We start from the raw sequence: 17278 nt of genomic DNA, 5'->3' as shown, positions 1-17278 counted from the left end.
AAGACATCCTTATTATATGTACAGTAAAATTATTCATTGTTCTTTCACCTAGTGCATACTTTTTTTTATCTTTACTTTTATGTCCTTATATTTTTATATGTTAATAAATATGTTAGGTTTTGTTCTTTGTATTACATATGAGTTATAGCCCTATTACAGTCAAATCAAAGTGATGTATTGTGCTTTCTCTTAATTCTTACTTTTTTTCTACGTCCAATTTTTTTTATACCTCTATCATATTACCTGCATCTTATATAATATATGTAAAGGATTTTACCGTATTATATGTATACATCGTTCCTTTACCGAGCCCTTACTTTCTCTGCATATCCCTTTTACTGTCTGGATTTCCTCCCATGAGGCTGTCAATCAAGACATATCATTTATGATGTGTTTTATGCAGCACATTTACTGGATACATACTAACGCATACATATAAATGAAATAAATTTAAATATAGTATATTTTCCAGGTGTAATTATACATATATTTATGCTCTTTATTTAAGCAGTTATTTAAAAAGAAACAAACTTCTTGATGTTTTTGTTTACAGTATTTATTAATATGGACTATCCTGGTAACTGCATTTGCTTATCCCCTCAGAGTTCCCCTCAATATCATAACAAACTCTGTTTTATCACTTCATCCATATGAATAAATGCTCCGAACTAACCCACTGCCATGTTTCTTATGGCTGCAGCGTCTTAACCAGAAATATTCTACATGTTTGTGTATCTTTTTATGTACATTTCCGCCATAACTCACTCAGACGTGTTTGGCATATATGGAGTTTTGGGGATTTTCACCGCATTTAAAAATCAAGCTCAGCGGTCAATTGAAGTGATGGTTCTGAATCGTGCACAATAAATAAGGCCGATTTTATTGTAAGGTGATATTTTAATATTATTTACATAACAAAAAGTCTTCCACTTCCTCTTCTTCTGCGCCAGGATCAGGTGAGTCATGTGGAGTCCTCAATAGTCCTGCGCGAGCCCAGAATGGCTGCCTCACCTTATTATCCTCCTACAACTTTTTCATCAATCAGTAGCGTGGAGCTGACATTTGTCATATTATTGGGATTTTCTGGTTTCAAATGCAGACATTTTGCAGCCAAGCTTTAAATAGACTGTTGACCGCAGAATATTTGGTTGAGTGTGTGACAGGGAGAGCGGGGCGCTGCCAAGAAGTGCGTGCGGTTTGAGGTGTGTGTGTGTGTGTGTGTGTGTGTGTGTGTGTGTGTGTGTGTGTGTGTGTGTGTGTGTGTGTGTGTGTGTTGGACAGGAGTGGAGGGTGGCTGGGGAGGGCATTAGTGAATGGCTGTGCTATTGCATCCTCCCAGGAGACCTCTAAAACACACACACACCATAGTACCTTAGCAGCGCATTAAACCCGCCTCCTTCATCCGCAAAAAAACTCCCATCTCTCTGCCGTACCTCTATAACCTCGCGCCGCCCCTCAGCTAAAGTCAGTGCACACGCTCTCTCTTCTGCCAGACGCTCAAGGAGACGGCAGTGTGTGAGGAGGACCCGCGTGTATGCGCGCGCGTGTGTGTGTGTACGTGTGTGTGCGCGCATGTCTCGGGCTAAGGTCGGAGATTCCCCAGCACGCTGACAGGAGAGCCCCGCTTGTCTGAGAGCGGCAGCCGGCAGCGGGTGATAAAGCTTCAAGTGAAGAAGAGCAGCGGGAGGAAGAAGAACCGGCGGAAAGCTGCTTCATCATCGCTTTTAAACTTGACTGCTCCTCCACGCGCTCTCCCGGCGCAGAGAAGGAAAGCAAACAAGTTGATTCCGAAGAAGGGTCGATTCAGCCAAAGCTGCACTAGATCTTTTTTTTAAGCATCCCTTTGGAGACCCTCTCCCCGTCCCTTCTGAGCGCGCAGTGACAGAAGGAGGGACGGGAGAACCGGGCAGACGGACCGTGAAGCTGCGCGTCTTCCCCGGTGCAGGACCCATTGGATGCGGGATGATGGATTAACAGCCTAGGCTGTGCACGACCCCCTTGTCCACCTCGGGATTATTTCGGCTCTCACTGACCCCCCCTCCTTCCCTCTCGAGATGACCGAGGAATATGTTTTGCGGTGCGTCCTGATGCTCTGCTGCGCGCTTCTCTCGGCCAACGCGAGTAACTGGCTGTAAGTTGGACGTTCACATTTCTAAACCAGAATCCACAAATCTCCGCTCTTGTACTTCACCTGTGCTCCTGTTTTCCTCCTCATCTACACATCATCTTCGTCTAACCCCCCACCCCGGCTCAGTGGGCGCACAGGTTAATGGTTAACCATCAGGCACACACTGTCTCTCTCTCACTTTCTCTCTTTCAGACTTAATAACTTACTAATATGGCTACCCCCCCCCCCCCAAAAAAAAAAAAAAAACAAAAAAACAAAAAAACAAAAGCCCACAAGTTTGGTCAGCTGTTTGTTTTGGAGTGATTGGACGATAAATTGCATTTTGCGCAAAAAAGTTAAAGAATTTTTGTCTACATAATGTAATTAACTGACTGGTTTAAAAAAAGTTAACATAAAGCCCAAGAGAAAAGTGGGCAAACTCAATGTGAGGCTCCTGTGTGCTGCTCTTATCAGCAGCAAAAAGTCAAATTAGGAGGGAGTTTTTGAATTAGGTCTTTTCTCTTTTGCAAAACTGAACAATTCCTCCTCCTACTCTGAGAAACCAGACCAGGCATGAAGTAGATAAATAAATGCATAGATACAAATAAAAGTCCCCTTTCTTTAACTTGTAGAGAAACAGCAGGTTTTTATTTGAACTAAAGTACTCCCTTTTAAACCTTTTTAAATGAGTGAAATAAAATAGCAACTTCAATTTTGCAAACAAACACTAATGGTATGGGTGCGTGACTAAAGATAAGTTCAGTGAGGTCACTAAAAGCAAAACATCAGTATCATGCATTTGTTTTCAAAAGGTGTAACACACGACCCGACGCTGTAGCCGAAGCGCACCGTGCCACCTCTTCTTCTGGGGGCCGGTCGGTTGGGTCGCGTGTGTGTGCCTGCTCTGAAGGCAGCCTGTGGGAGGTGGATAGGTGGGTTTCTGCATTCCTCTGCAGGCTCCGCTCCATTTTCTACTGCCATTCATTCCACTCACCTTTAGCAAATTTACAAGCAGTGCTCATCATTCAGGGGGGACTGTTTCATTCCCCCCCCTCTTCCATAGAATCGAGGCTCTGTTGATATGAAGTCGAGCTGACAGAGAGCTATGTAGTAACTAATAACTACAGTATTCTCAAACTATGGTTACTCACTTGACGATTTGTATTTTTATTTCCTCATAGTAGGGAGAGTTATAGTAGCCTTCTGTGTTTACGTCAGGCTGGTGCTGCAGACGGCCTGACTGATATTGCTGACAGATTCATCAGAGTAAGTTAAATTAAAGCCCTGCCAAACAGCACTGCCTACCTTGAACTCTGTCACTGAGTACAGGGTAATTGTGCTGTTTGGGGCTGAAGGCGTGGTGACAGCAGCACACAGCAGGCATGTACAGGCAGGCTGCCGAGCTGCCAGTCTGCTCTGCAGGATTAAACTGTTGAGGAAAATCTGTGTGTGAGTCCTCCACGCTTCAGCAAGGGTCAGAGGATGAGAAGCAGTTTCAGCATTGCTGTTAGTACAGTGGCTCTGAAACATGCAATAACTACACCTGTTGTGTAACAGAGCAGGTTACCACTGTAGGATCTGATTGGACAGAAGACGGAAGTTGCATGCAATGTTATTTACTTATACTAGGATTTTGACATACAGTAGTCTTGATGTAGTCAGTTGACTTGTGTGGAACCATAAATTGTATATAGAAGATGGACATGGCATGAGTTTTGAACACGTATTCTGTGTGAAGCCAGCAGGGGGCGACTTCTGTAGTTGCAAAAAGCTGTCCTGTTGTATAGAACTCTGTGGTAAAACTATCTTCAGGTGTCTTGATCTGTGACCTCGTTAAACACTCTCCTGATGAGTTTATGATGTCAGCTGCACATTTCAAGACCAAATATTACACATTGTTCATGTTGTAAATTACAAGCAAAGTCAAAATAGGAGAATAAAACAGTATGGTCACTGGCTAATGATTCATCAATCAGATGTGGTTGTTTAACGCTGTAATGTGTTTGGTTTTGCAAAGCTGAGGGAAGAAGAGTCTGACTGATGCCCACTAGTGTTGTTCAATAATGGCAAAAAGTAATTACCATTATTTTGCCCAATATTGTGTTTACTGGATTTTGTTCTGTTTCTTTTTTGGCCAAATCAGTGGATTTCTTCACATTTGTTAAAAAAGGGGGGATTTGAATGAGCTTCAATTATTAGTTAATAATTTAACTGAATGAATTAAATAAGTGTGAACTCAAGCAAACATTCCACAGCCTGGAGGGAAGTGTTTGGGCTTTAAAGGAGGGAGGAAAGGAAAGGGACATGCTGATAGAGTTATATTAGCAGCTCATGATTATTCCTTTGACCAAATCTAAATCCAGTCACTACTTTTAGTTTTTGTTTTTATTTAAACTTAATGCCCAAAGCAGTAGATAAGCTTCAGATATCGAGATATATAGAAATATGCTTCAAAAGCAGACAAAACATAACAGAAGTTGAATGAGCATATTTGACCTTTAGTTTCAAATTATATATATATTTCAATATAATCAACACGTATCATGCAATAATTCAAAAGTCTTAGTCTTAATAGATACTAGAAGGGATGCAGACTAAATCCAAGGATATGCGCCTACCGTTTTAATGTGTCTTATAACTCGACGTACTGCACCGGGCAATAGAAATCTGGAAATAGAAACACTGAAAATCAGGGGTTTAAAGGGACATTACAAGGATTTAGTGATACACTTCCAAACAGTTCCAAACTCTTAGAAAAATTGAATTGGCAAAATCTAGAATACCCCGAAATTAACTCTGTCCTGAGAATTAAGCTCTTCATGAGCTTGATCCTACGTTGCCCATAATGCAACTTGATAGTGTTGTTATCAGACCAGTCGACCCTTCCGGCCCAGTAAATACCCACACCTTTAAAACTACTTGGCCCCTGTTTGTAACAAAGGCACTTCAGTATAATGTATAATAATAATAACATAACAATGCTTTGTCTCCAAGCCAAAATAACCCTGATGTTATCACTATGACATAATTAGGATCGGGAATATGCTGAGTCATACTCCTAAACTGAAATCCTGGAACACACACACACACACACACACACACACACACACGCACACACACACGCACTCACACACACACACACGCCTGTTTCGTTTCTGTTCCATAGCTAAGGATGACATCATGAAATCTAGCTAAAATTAGCCTTTGGTAAACTTCTGGGCATTTTCACTTTTATGAATTACGAGAACAAATCCATTCCTATAAAGTAATAATGTGCCAGTTAGTTGATATTACAAAATAACTGAGTGAACTACAACTTCTGTTGAAGCAGTAAAGGCTAGTAGAGTCACACTGAATGCTGAGGCTGTGTTCCGGTATAGAGCTCTTAAAATCCTGACTGACGAGGAGGTTAAACTGCTCGTCACGCCTCTCAGCTGTTCTTACATCACGCTGAACCGCTGCCTGTTTGTTTACTTCACCTGCAGCTCTCCGTGTCACCTTTAGCCCATCCACCAGGATGTGATCCGCCAGATCTCTGTGGCTGCTGAGTCACATTTAGTGTCCCGTTTGACAAGCAGGGATCTGAATGCTACTTTTCATTAATTTGTCTATCATCACCCTCCTCCTCCTCCTCCTCGGCTTCCTCTTACCCTGCACCGACTGGTTCTGCTGCGCCTGCCCGCTGCTCCTGGCCTTGTGGGTGTGTGTGTATGTGTGTGTGTGTGTGTCTTTGTGATTTTTGAACTTGAGTATGTGAGCTGGCATGTCCCCCAACAGTGGCACACGCTCAGTAATTACCACACTACACTGTGCAGGGGAATGGGAGCCACTTACATACGTGCCCACGCATGCACACTTGCACACATGCACACACACACACACACACACAGATGTGTTCTCCATCTACACTTGGTATAAACACGTAATCTGTATGTGAATAACTGATCTGCATACAGGAAAAAGATGCATTAATGCAGGATGTTTGTGCACCTGAGCACCATAAAGTAAGGCAGACCACAGGCTGAGGCGGTCAAGCTCCAGCTGCCTCATACCATAAACCAAAGCTAGGCTCTCAAAGGCACAGGCACTATCATCGGCCTCAGTTCTGCCCTGGAATAAAACCAGAGCTCATGCAGAATCATGTCATGATGTATAGAGTGTTTGCTGACAAGTCGTTCACTTAACTCCACCTCATTTATTTACATAATTAAAACTGTGGCCATAATCGAGATGACAAAAGCGAGAAAAAGCGAATACCAATGAAAAGAATGTGATTAATCAGATAACGTATCCGGATACAGCTCACATTACAGGACCATTTTGGAATTAGTTTTTTGCTTTGTTTTTACCTGGGTACTAACAAAGGTTTGTGATCGTCTCAATATTGCGCAACAGCGCTCCAACTGTCAACCGCAAACGAACTGCAATAGAATCCGATATTGTTGTTTGACAGAGTGTAAGCACAGAAATTAGCCACCTGTCTCCTCCCAGGACACTTTCCAGCTGACAGAGTCACCGACCCATCTTCCAATTAGTAACCTCAAAACGTCCATCGCTTTTCCTCCATCAGTTTTACTGCTTTGGCTTTTAGTGAAATGTCCTAACCAGATGGAATTTTGTGCAGAAATCCACGGCCACCAGATGATCACACTTAGCTTTTCTTCTATTGATACCTTTGACTTGAGTGGGTGTTGCTGTATAGACGCCATCCTGCTCATGATGACTTATAAAATCCCTGGTTAGCTTCTAACTTTTCCTCTAACAGGATCATCTGCAAAAATAATAAGGGAACACTCAATCATCAGAGTATAGACAGACAAAGCCAGTTAGACTTCAGGGTAAGGAAGCATAAACCACTGTGGATCCATTTCAGCTGCAAATCCTCGAGGATGACACTTCTACACGTGATGTTGCAGAAAGGTGTGCTGTGACTCCCAACACAGTGTCAAGACTATGGAGGAGAAAGCAGGAGATGGGTCATTGGATGAAAAGAGGGTGGGTTAACCCAATAGCAGGGCTGGTATTTGTTTGTGCAGCAAACAGGAGCAGACTCAAACTGTCAGGAACAGACTCACTGAAGGCGGCATAAGAGTTCAGCATCCTCAGATGGGGCCGTTGCTCACAGCATAGCACCGCGCAGATCAATCGGCAAGACTCACTCAAGAACACCAGAACTGGCAGATCTGCCACTGGCACTCTGTTCTCGTCACAGATGAGACCATGCTCACACTGTCGGTGTAGTGGGCCCTGGACAACCCTGACCTCAAGTGGCCGGTATGTGTACGCAGTTCCTGGATGATGAAGATATTGACGCCACTGATTGGTCCTCAGGTTCCCCAAACCTGAATCTAACTTGCTGGTCCTAACACATCATCCCTGACATCAAGCTACAAGCACTGACAGGGACACCAGCAAAAAGCAAACAAGAGAAAGATCTATCAGACGAGGGAGCTGTCTTGTCGTTGCCTCTCCTTGCATCTGTCGTCACTATGATTTGCCCTAAAGCAGGTTAAGTGGATTGACATTGGTTTATTGTTCCAAAGTGGACAAATCAATATCCCTGGAGATGAACTGACTGTGTGTTATTATTGTTATTGAGCAATATTGTTTGCAAATATTGTAAGGATAACGTGCTAAACTGACGCCAAGGACGATTTAAAATAATTAATAACTGCAGTGGCAACAAAAAGATTACTTGACATTTGTCTGCGACAGATTCAGCAGTGTCTTCTTATTGTCTTGAATGGAAGTTAAAAGCAGGGCAAAGTGTTGGTTTTGTTTTTCAGTGTCTTTGTGTGTGAACATATAAGCGTACTGCGCGTCCTGGACGAGCATGGTAAGGTGATAAAGAGATGGCAGCTGATCAGTAGTCAGAGAAAGCCCTGCGGTACACACTGGCGCCTCACACTGCTTTTCACACGCGCACTCTCTCTCTCTCACACGCTCGCACATGTGGTAAATCAGTGGCATGTTATTTCGAGCCCTCTTGTCACCAGAGTGTGTGCAATTATCGTGGCACACTTGGAGCCACGGGATAACCAGATTACAGCCGGTCCTGCTGGGGGCTGACGAGGAAACGCCGGCACCACTGAAAGACAAGCAGCCCTGGCTGACCAACAGAGGGGCGCACGGGGCGTTTAGAAGACATAACACGCTTTTGGAGGTCTGGGGGGTCCTGGGGTGAGAACAGCTGACTGCATTTCTGCTTTTGTACTACAGCGTCTGTGATGCTCCTGTGAGGCAGGAATAGGAAATGTTCCAAAAAATATCTCAACCGTACGCAGATGCAGGACAGTCATAGGTGCAGACAAGTGTTCTTAAACAATGTGAAGTTAGTTGTTCCACTGTTGCTACAACTGGCAACACTGTAAATGGTGCCCATGTTAATGGAATGAGTATCGTCAGTATCTTATTGTAGCGTTACAATAGACGATACTAATGTTCATTTAATGACAGTAAAAAAGCTCATAGCTAATGATTTCTCAAAGGCAAGAAACTCAGAAAGATCAAAATTTACAAAACTGACTGATGTTTTATTCAAGATGACCCGAAACAAATGCATGAGACCCTAAACTACTGCGGGGTCTTTACCTCACAATATAAAGCATGCAAGGGGACTAAAACTGAACTGAATATAAAGTTTTTTAAGTCGGAGCAGGCAATCACTTGTTCATAGGATTCTCTGTATAAGTATAAAGTAGGTAATTCTATAGAGTAGTGTTAACTTGGTAGCAGAAAAGGTGAGAAGAACCATGCTAACCACATGCACGGGGACTTCTTTATATATCCAGTGTTATGTACAATACTTGGGTTATGTGCACATGTGTTAACTGTGTAAACAGTAAGCAGGAGCGGTAAATGGTGCAAGTCCTAACCTGCCTGCTCCGCATGAAGGATGTCATTTTCACAAGCCAGCTTATCTCCTTATCTATCCAACCTGAATGTGAAAATTAAAAAAAAATAATCATAAAAATGTCTTTGACACTGTGGAAAAAGGCATTAATAATTGAACTATTTGGACACAATCCTATTCTATCCTCTTTATTCCAGTTTGTTAGGTACACTGGTACAACTGGTTGTTACCTCAGATATCTAATCAAATCAACATGGTAGAAACTCAGTGCATTCAGGCGTGGCCAAGATGACCTGCTGATGTTGAAATGAGCATCTGAATGGGCAAGAAAGGTGATATAAGTGACTTTGAGCATGGCATGGCTGTTAGTGCCAGGTGAGCTGCTCTGAGTATTTCAGAACCTGGAATTTTGCAATCTTACCATCTCCAGGACCACAAAAGAGAAAATAACTGGTGTTCTTCTGGTGAAGTTTCTTTGTTGATGCCAGAAGTCAAAGGAGAATGGTCCGGCTGCTTCAAGCTGATAGGAATGCAACACTAACTGAATAACCACTGGTTATAACCAGGCTATGCAAAACAGGACCTGGTAACACACAACGGCGAACGGCGATGCAGATGAGCTACAGCAACAGAAGACCACACAAGTTGCAATTCCTGTCAGCTAAGAACCAGAAACTGAGGGCAAAGTCAGACAACAGCAGACTGGAAAAACTGGAAAATGGACCAAACAACGAGACAGCATGGATCCATCCTGGAGGATCTCAGGTGGTGTAATGGTGCGGAGGATATTTTCTTGGCACACTTTGGACACCTCAGTACCAGATGAGCCTGCCTGAGTATTGTTGCTGACCATGTCCATCCCTTTATAACCACAGTGTACACTCTTTCTGGCAGCTGCTTCCAGCAGGACAATACACCCTGTCACAAAGGTCAAATCACATCCATGCTGTCATGTCAACATGGACCAAAATCTCTGATGAGCAATCTGCTGAAAATGTACCCTGAAAAATTAAGACTGAAAGCAAAGGGGATCCAATGACTTCCTACCATAAGGCCCCCTTCCCACTCTGAATTGGATAAATGGAAGATGATTGTATATCTTGGGGTTATAATAGCTGCAGTCAGATTATTGATCGCTTTTCCTCTATGTACATTCTAGCCACAGCTGGCTCTTTCTAGCCCATGTTAGCTTATGTCTTGGTTTATTAACTGATATTCTTCCTGATTGAAAGGCAGTGGTTTTCAACAACTAAACTCAGTTAACTAATGTCTTCAGGTAAGGTGCATCATGCTAAACAAACACGGCTCAAGACAAACACACATTTACTTAAATTTCTCTGGAAGTGCATGAGAGCATTTAAGTGCAGCTTAGACACATTGTATGTTGTTGTTGTTGTTCTTCTTCTTCTTCAATGTGATTGTCTTTGATCAACTTGTGGTTAAAAGTCCAGAAATTATTTTTATTACTCCCTGGACGCTCGTTTCTTTGACTGAAGCATGCAGCAGGCCCTACACTGATGGGCAGAGCCTGGCTTCTTCCTTTAGATCCAACCACAGTTTCAGGAGATAACTCCACTGTGGTTGTGAGCGCTGCTACAGCTAACCTCTGGATTAGCTTGAATGTGATCTTCCTAAAGGTTGTCTGAATGGGTTACCATTCAAATATATGCAATATGCTTGCATACAGGAGTGTAGGATGGACACTGGCTCAGTGCTATTTAAAGAAGATGATTTTTTAAATGTACCATCCACCAATTTTTTTTCTGCCTCTATTTGTCAGCTTTTAAGGAAATTGACAGCAGCATACTTTGACTACTAGCTTTATCACCTGAATGAGAGAATTTTGACCGACAAATAGAGACTTGCTTGCTCACAAGCTGATATCATCATGCATGCCTATCATCTTTGTCCTACCAAACCCAGCTACACAAAACCATCCAGTTAGCTGGCTAATGTTACCTAAACACAGAAACGGCCACAGGTACATATCACAGGAATCAGACACGGCCAAGTCCTGCATTTAGAAATAATCAGCTGTTCACAGCTATTGTTTCCCGCACACACACACACACACACACACACACACACACACACACACACACACACACACACACACAGTAATTGGCTCGTAGCCTTTTGAGGCTACCAGGCAGGAGATTAATTTCATGGCTTTTACTGCTTCTTTCTCCAAACGTGTGTGAAAATGTGTTTTTGTGTGCAAGTGTGTGAGGGTTGTGGGGTTGGCAGAGCATGTTATTTTTAGGGGGAAATGAGCAGCTCTAGTGGAGCCAGCAGCATATAAATACACCAAGACAAACGTAGAGGCGCGCAGACACACACACACACACACACAGCTGCAGAGCAAACTGTAGACCGTGCATTAATTGAACTCATCAGACTGTTTGACCTCTCACCTTTTAACATTTTAATCTTTTATCACTTAACCATCTCCCTGCCTCACAGCCACTTTTCCTTCTCTTGCCTTCACCGTCTGACCTTAAACGATTCCCTCTGAGCTTTTTTCCATCCTCCCCTCCTTATCTCTCATTCTTTCCGCTGAAGGTACTGTCTCTCTCCCCTACTTTTATTTTTTGTGCGGGTGTCACAAGGACGTTTTGAGTATTATGTCTCAAATGAATACAACACCCGACACATCCACCAAACAACGCCGACACCAGCTTCTTAAACCAGCTACTGCATGTCAGCGGTGTTGACATGCAGAGAGAGAGAGATCATGCATGCGATGAGGGCTTATAAGAAAACAACAAAAACACAAACACAAAAACTAATTTTGCGGGTCTTTTTTAGTGATGAGGTGCTTCTACTTTTAACTTTTTGCTTCTCTTTGTTTTAAGCCCATTTCCAAACGATGCTTTGCCATTATAAATGCAGATATGATCCTGCTTAATTAGATTATATAATAAAAGAGGGGTGAAGAAAAAGCATTAACTGCATATTTAATTGAGCAAATGCTGTGCTATCCCAAAACATTTTACATTCTGTCATTCCTAACACATATTTACATTTTAGGCTTCTTTTTTTTTTAGTTTATATATTTTCTTTTTAACTTGAGATAAACATGTCTTACCCATTACCCTGGGTTAACAGATATAATATTTTTTAAATATATAATAAAAACATATCTAATAAAGAAGTAAACCTGTGTGTAGGTGGAGTGAAGTGATCAGAATACTTACTGTGAAGCCATTCGCTGCACTCAGATGTCATTTTTCTTCTTTTCTTTGGGCTATACACGCTTGGCAATTTTGGCCATCCGCTGGTTTGAATCAAAAAGCAACAGGCTGGCTTCAAATGTGAAATAGAAATGTCATGCAGATGTACTCACTGAAGTTCTGCTTTTAAGCAGTTTCAAGCTGCAGTCATACAGTGCAAACAGACACCTGCTGAACGGTGCTAAAAAACTACTAAAATAATATAACTTCATTCACCAAAACTGAGGCACAGTTTGTACCACACAGCAAGCCATATGCAGCCTCAGAATCAGCACTGAAGCTTTAGGATCCCAATGTCAAGTGCCTATTGGAGGAACTGCTGTTTTTGGCACCAGTGTTGCCACTTGGAAACACTCAAATAACAAAATAAAATAAAAATTTAAAAAAAGTTATTTTTACTGATCGTGGTGTAAAAACGCCTGCTGCAAATCCAGTCAGCATGAATGTGGTTTCTGGAAGACTGGGTTATAAAACACTGCAAGCGCAACGTCACTGCGTCGATTTGACAAAGTGGATTATTCAGGTTCCTTCGCACGCTGGACATAAAGTATTTATATAGTTTATAATGCATATATTTGGAGACAGAAAATGTTTGGATATCTTGATTATCTCCATGTGGCATACACTGACACCTTCGTTAGGGATTTTTAAATGTTATCCGTCATGGGTCAATCATTTTTGCACTTCCATATAAGGTCAGCTGTAACCCTATTACAGATGGATATGTGGACAAGAAGTCTCTACCACTGCCAGAGTGTTTTCCAAATACTAATTTGTACAGGCACATGTACAACACTGGCTGTTCACAGCAGCGTAAAGCCATCAGGAAGTTTAGAAGCTGGAGAGTTTAGTACTGTGTTGATGCTCAGTGTAGGAAGGTGGCTTAAGCCAAACTGAGAGAATAGTGCCCTCTACAGGTCAGTATCTGCTTTACATGCTGTGTGAAACACTGCAGAGGGCACACTGAGGGTTAGCTGGGGCCACTTGTTTTTGAATGTATACTGCCCTCATGTTCTCCACCAGCAGTGCTCATTGTAAAAGTTTATTATTTCATTTGCTTTTACTGCGCTGCTGAAAAATGACCGTCAGTGCATGTTGACTGTAACTGGTAGTAGGCTTGTCTCAGCTCTTGTAAAACAAGCACACAGTCCCTCGGCAGAAAAGACTCTTTTCTTGCAGCGCTCCTCCTTGCACTTCCCATTTATTCTATATTTACCGGTCACTGTGTACCTCTGCTGTGTGTTCAGTACTGGAAAGTCAAACATGAGGATATTTTCATATAAATACACACTGGAGACGATGGTGGTGCAGAGAGTGTGCTGCAGTTTGGAAGCATTTGTGTCATTTTGTGTGAAGAGACTGACTGAAGCACAGATCACAGCTTCTACCCCAGCTCTCTCTTGTCTGCAGGTTCTCTTCCTTTTGGCCCTCTTTTTATTTTTGTGGTGAGAAGAGAGACTTTTGAAAGGAGAGAGGTCAAATCTAGCACCGAGCAGGGGTGTTTCTGTGCACTCTGTCCAGGTACTCTGGCTCCTTCCTGCAGTCCAAAGACTTACAGTCAGAAGGGTTAGGTTAACTGGTCATCCTACATTCCCCTCTCTCTCTTTCTAATCTATATATTTGATACAGGAAGAGAGCAAAGAAGAGAGAAAGTCTAAATAGCAGCTCTCCTCTGTACATTTGCACTTAGTTTACCTCAGCTGGTTCTCTTCAAGGTACTTGCTGATTCTGATCATTTGTCTGTACTGATATCTCATATAGCCACTACAGTCTGTACCAACAAAGTTCATACGTACCAACATATCCTGGTTTGCACTCGGGTACTTCCTGGTGGCATTGGTGTAGGGTGTGTGTGTGTTTGTTTGTGTGTGTGCCCTTGAAAGCATGATGGTAGTTTTGGTACAAAATATATCTATCTCACATCTGAGCCAAACAATGAAGTTTTGCTTTTCAGTTTGTGGGTGTTGCAAACAGTATTCTGCTAAAAAAAGATGAACATTAACTGAACTTAGTCTCTACCCCTGAACCTACATGGGTTCAAAAATCACTCTGTCTGGTTTTAGTGCAACATCTTAAACCACAGACTTTTTACAGCTTCGAACCAGGAGTGTCGTGGGTGTTTGACCAGATATTATATTTGAGCTTAGAGTACTTTATTACACCTGACAAAATGTTATCATTTTATAAATGAGTTATATGAAAAAGCTTTATTAAGTGTTAACCAGTGTTGTTCAAGTTACTTGAAAAAAGTAAATAGTTACTTATTACTGATTACTTCTCCAAAAAAGTAATCCCATTACTTTACTGATTACTTATTTTCAAAACTAATTAGTTACTTATTACTAAGTTACTTTTAAAAACATGATACACAACCTGAATACGTAATAAAGCAACAGACCTTTCAGCCCAATTCTATTTTTTCTGCATAATGCATCATATAAAACTGAAACAAATGGAAAGCCTCTTTTTAAAACTTGTTTTATTAGTTTGAATTTTACGCACATTGCAAAATTTTAATTACATGCAACAGTCGTTGTCTTGAAGAAATGTGTTTAACATTTGAACCTCTTTTCTGCATATTTCAGCATATAAAATAAAATAATTTTTTGTGTTTACATTCACTTTTTCAAATAAATGCAAGTAAAACAAAGCAGAAAATAAATAAAATCAAAGATTTAGCAGCACTGAGTCCTGTCTCTTAAATCTTGTCACCTGTTTAGCAGGAGTGGGGCGGGTGGAGGTTTGCCTGGTGCCACAGCGGTCATGTCAGTGGGAGGATCCGGGGGTTTCTCTGTGAATGTCACATTCCCGTGGCAGCGTGCTCGGAGCTCGCTCAGATTTCCAGTTAAATTTTTTGCTGTAAAAAAAAGTTTTCTTCCCACACAGAGTGAACAGCGGACGCTGATGTTTTTGTCACTTTTTACAGAGTCAAACTTAAAGTAATGTCAGTACTTGCACGCTTTAAACGCTGCACGGTCGTACTCTGTCCTGCACTCCATATTATCCTTTGTTGATCTGCACACGTCTGTTGTTGCCACGGGCGTCGCACGCTCGTACGTCATTGTCATGAGACGCTCTCACAAACAGAATCACGGCGTGCTTAAGGAAAGTAACAGTAACCTAATTACTTTTTTGCAATAGTAATCCCTTACTTTACTCATTACTTGAAAAAAGTAATGGGATTACAGTAACGCGTTACTGCCCATCTCTGATGGTGACACAGGGCTCATATTGTTATAGAAATACAAACAGGAGTTTTTGAATGATATTCATTTCTTTTTTATGTAGCTGCAATAAACCTGCAGTTATGGCGGCGCTCTGTTTATATTTATCTGTTATTTTCAGTTTCAGCCTCTCATGAGTGTGGGGTGGAGGGTGAAAGGTATGGAGCATTCCACCTGAAGCGCGGTGCGTTCGCAGGCCGCTGTGTGTTTGTGTTGCATTACACGTCGCAGCCTTCACAGCACCATTGGCTCCACTGGGCTTAGGCTTCTGAGATTTAGGCACGCAAGCACCAGAGACCCGAGAGACAGAGGGAGAAGAGGGGGAGAAACCGGGATGATGGTGTGTGTGTGTGTGTGTGTGTGTGTGTGTGTGTGTGTGTGTGTGTGTGTGTGTGTGTGTGTGTGTGGTGTTCTGTCCTTCTACGGGTTGACTCCTCTGTAGAGGTGTTTTGTTAACCTCATCTCTGGGAAGTGAAGTGTATACACTGCAAAATGAACAGATAAAGTGGGAGAGGACTCACACACACACCCAAGGCCTTCAACTAGCTTTCCCACGCACACACACACATCTATAAAATTACCTGAATAACAAGTTATCCATTGTTTATTAAATGTTTCCAGGGTGAATGTCAGGCCAGAGCGATGCCATCCAGCTGCTTCTGTCTCTTTGTGTGGGTGCTGCTGTCAGTCGTTTTGCGACTTTGGGCCTTTTTTTGTTTTGGGGGATTATTTCGTGCTGACTGACGGTCTCCCAGCTGGATGCCTTGACCCAAACGTAGCACCATGCCCAAGGCTATGCGAGAAAACAAAGACAGATCAAAAGCCCCACATGTCTTTGATGAGAGCCGTGCAACTGCAATCGAGCAAATCAGAGGGAAGAGTTGAAGTGGACTCGATCCAGTTCAGATGGAGGGAGGGAGATGAGGGGCAGGACCTGTTGAAAATGATCAGAGGATGTACCTCACAGAGAGCTAGAGGGTCGACCGTGAGGCCCAGGGCTCCCTTGAAACCGTGCGGATTTACCTGAGCAAAACATTTCCAGGCTAAATTTGAAGAATTTGCACAAAGAACCACCTTTAGCAGCAATAACTTGAAGTCATCATTTCATCATCATCAGTCTCTGATAATTGTGGAGGGATTTTGGCTCACTCTTCTTTAGAGGGGTGCTTCCGTTCATTGAGGTTTGCTGACATTCATTCACGCACAGCTCTCATAAGATCCCACCACAGCATCTCAGTCAGGCTGATGTCCACACTTTGACTGGGTTTTTCATTCTGTTGCAGATTTTCTGGTCTGTTTGGGTTTTTCTGTAATTTCTATGAACATTGCGCAGTCTGACCTTGGGACGACATCCACTCCTGGGAGGACTGTGGTTTGTGTGTTAACACACATCTGAATGCTCCACACCAGGAAACTGCAAAAAGCACCTGGCTGCTACTTACCCTCTTACTTCCTAGCAGTAAGGGTGTACTTACTTTGCTAGTTTCCTAGCTGGACTAGGAAGGGTGACCTTATCTTTACAGGCTTCAGGCAAATCCAAAGTTATTGTTCTCACACGCGGGCGCCGTGGTTCGCACTGTTGTCTCTGAAGAGTTAAAGGAAAACTGTCATGTTTGCACCGTTCACTTTTTAACCAAATCTCAACATTATTCAAACAACTGGCAAAGTCGTGTTTCATGTCTTTTCAGCCACTTTTTGCTCAATGGGGACTTCTGTTCTTTCCTAGTTTCTGCAACAGCATTAACCTTTCAAAGAGGAATCAGAAGTTACATTTATAATCAATAAAATACACACTTGCACATTTTAGTACAGCCAATCAGGAGTGTGACTTGTTGCATGGTGAGTTAATAGTATGACACCA

General features: G+C 42.3%; 1 protein-coding gene across 1 annotated transcript in view; it reads left to right on the top strand.

The window, feature by feature from the left end:
* The first annotated feature begins 1296 nt into the window (after window positions 1-1296).
* Window positions 1297-17278, top strand: part of wnt4 (wingless-type MMTV integration site family, member 4) — a 29799-nt gene continuing 13817 nt past the window's right edge. The window contains exon 1 of the mRNA XM_040003267.1: window positions 1297-2131. Coding sequence (XP_039859201.1) covers window positions 2055-2131 — 77 coding nt within the window. The 5' untranslated portion in view covers window positions 1297-2054. The remainder of the gene's footprint in view (window positions 2132-17278) is intronic.

Source organism: Simochromis diagramma, unplaced genomic scaffold, assembly GCF_900408965.1.
Source record: "Simochromis diagramma unplaced genomic scaffold, fSimDia1.1 OVJJ01000646.1, whole genome shotgun sequence".
Classification (NCBI taxonomy): Eukaryota; Metazoa; Chordata; class Actinopteri; order Cichliformes; family Cichlidae; genus Simochromis; species Simochromis diagramma.
The sequence above is the reverse complement of the archived record's forward strand: the minus strand, read 5'-3'. Positions and strand labels throughout refer to the sequence as shown.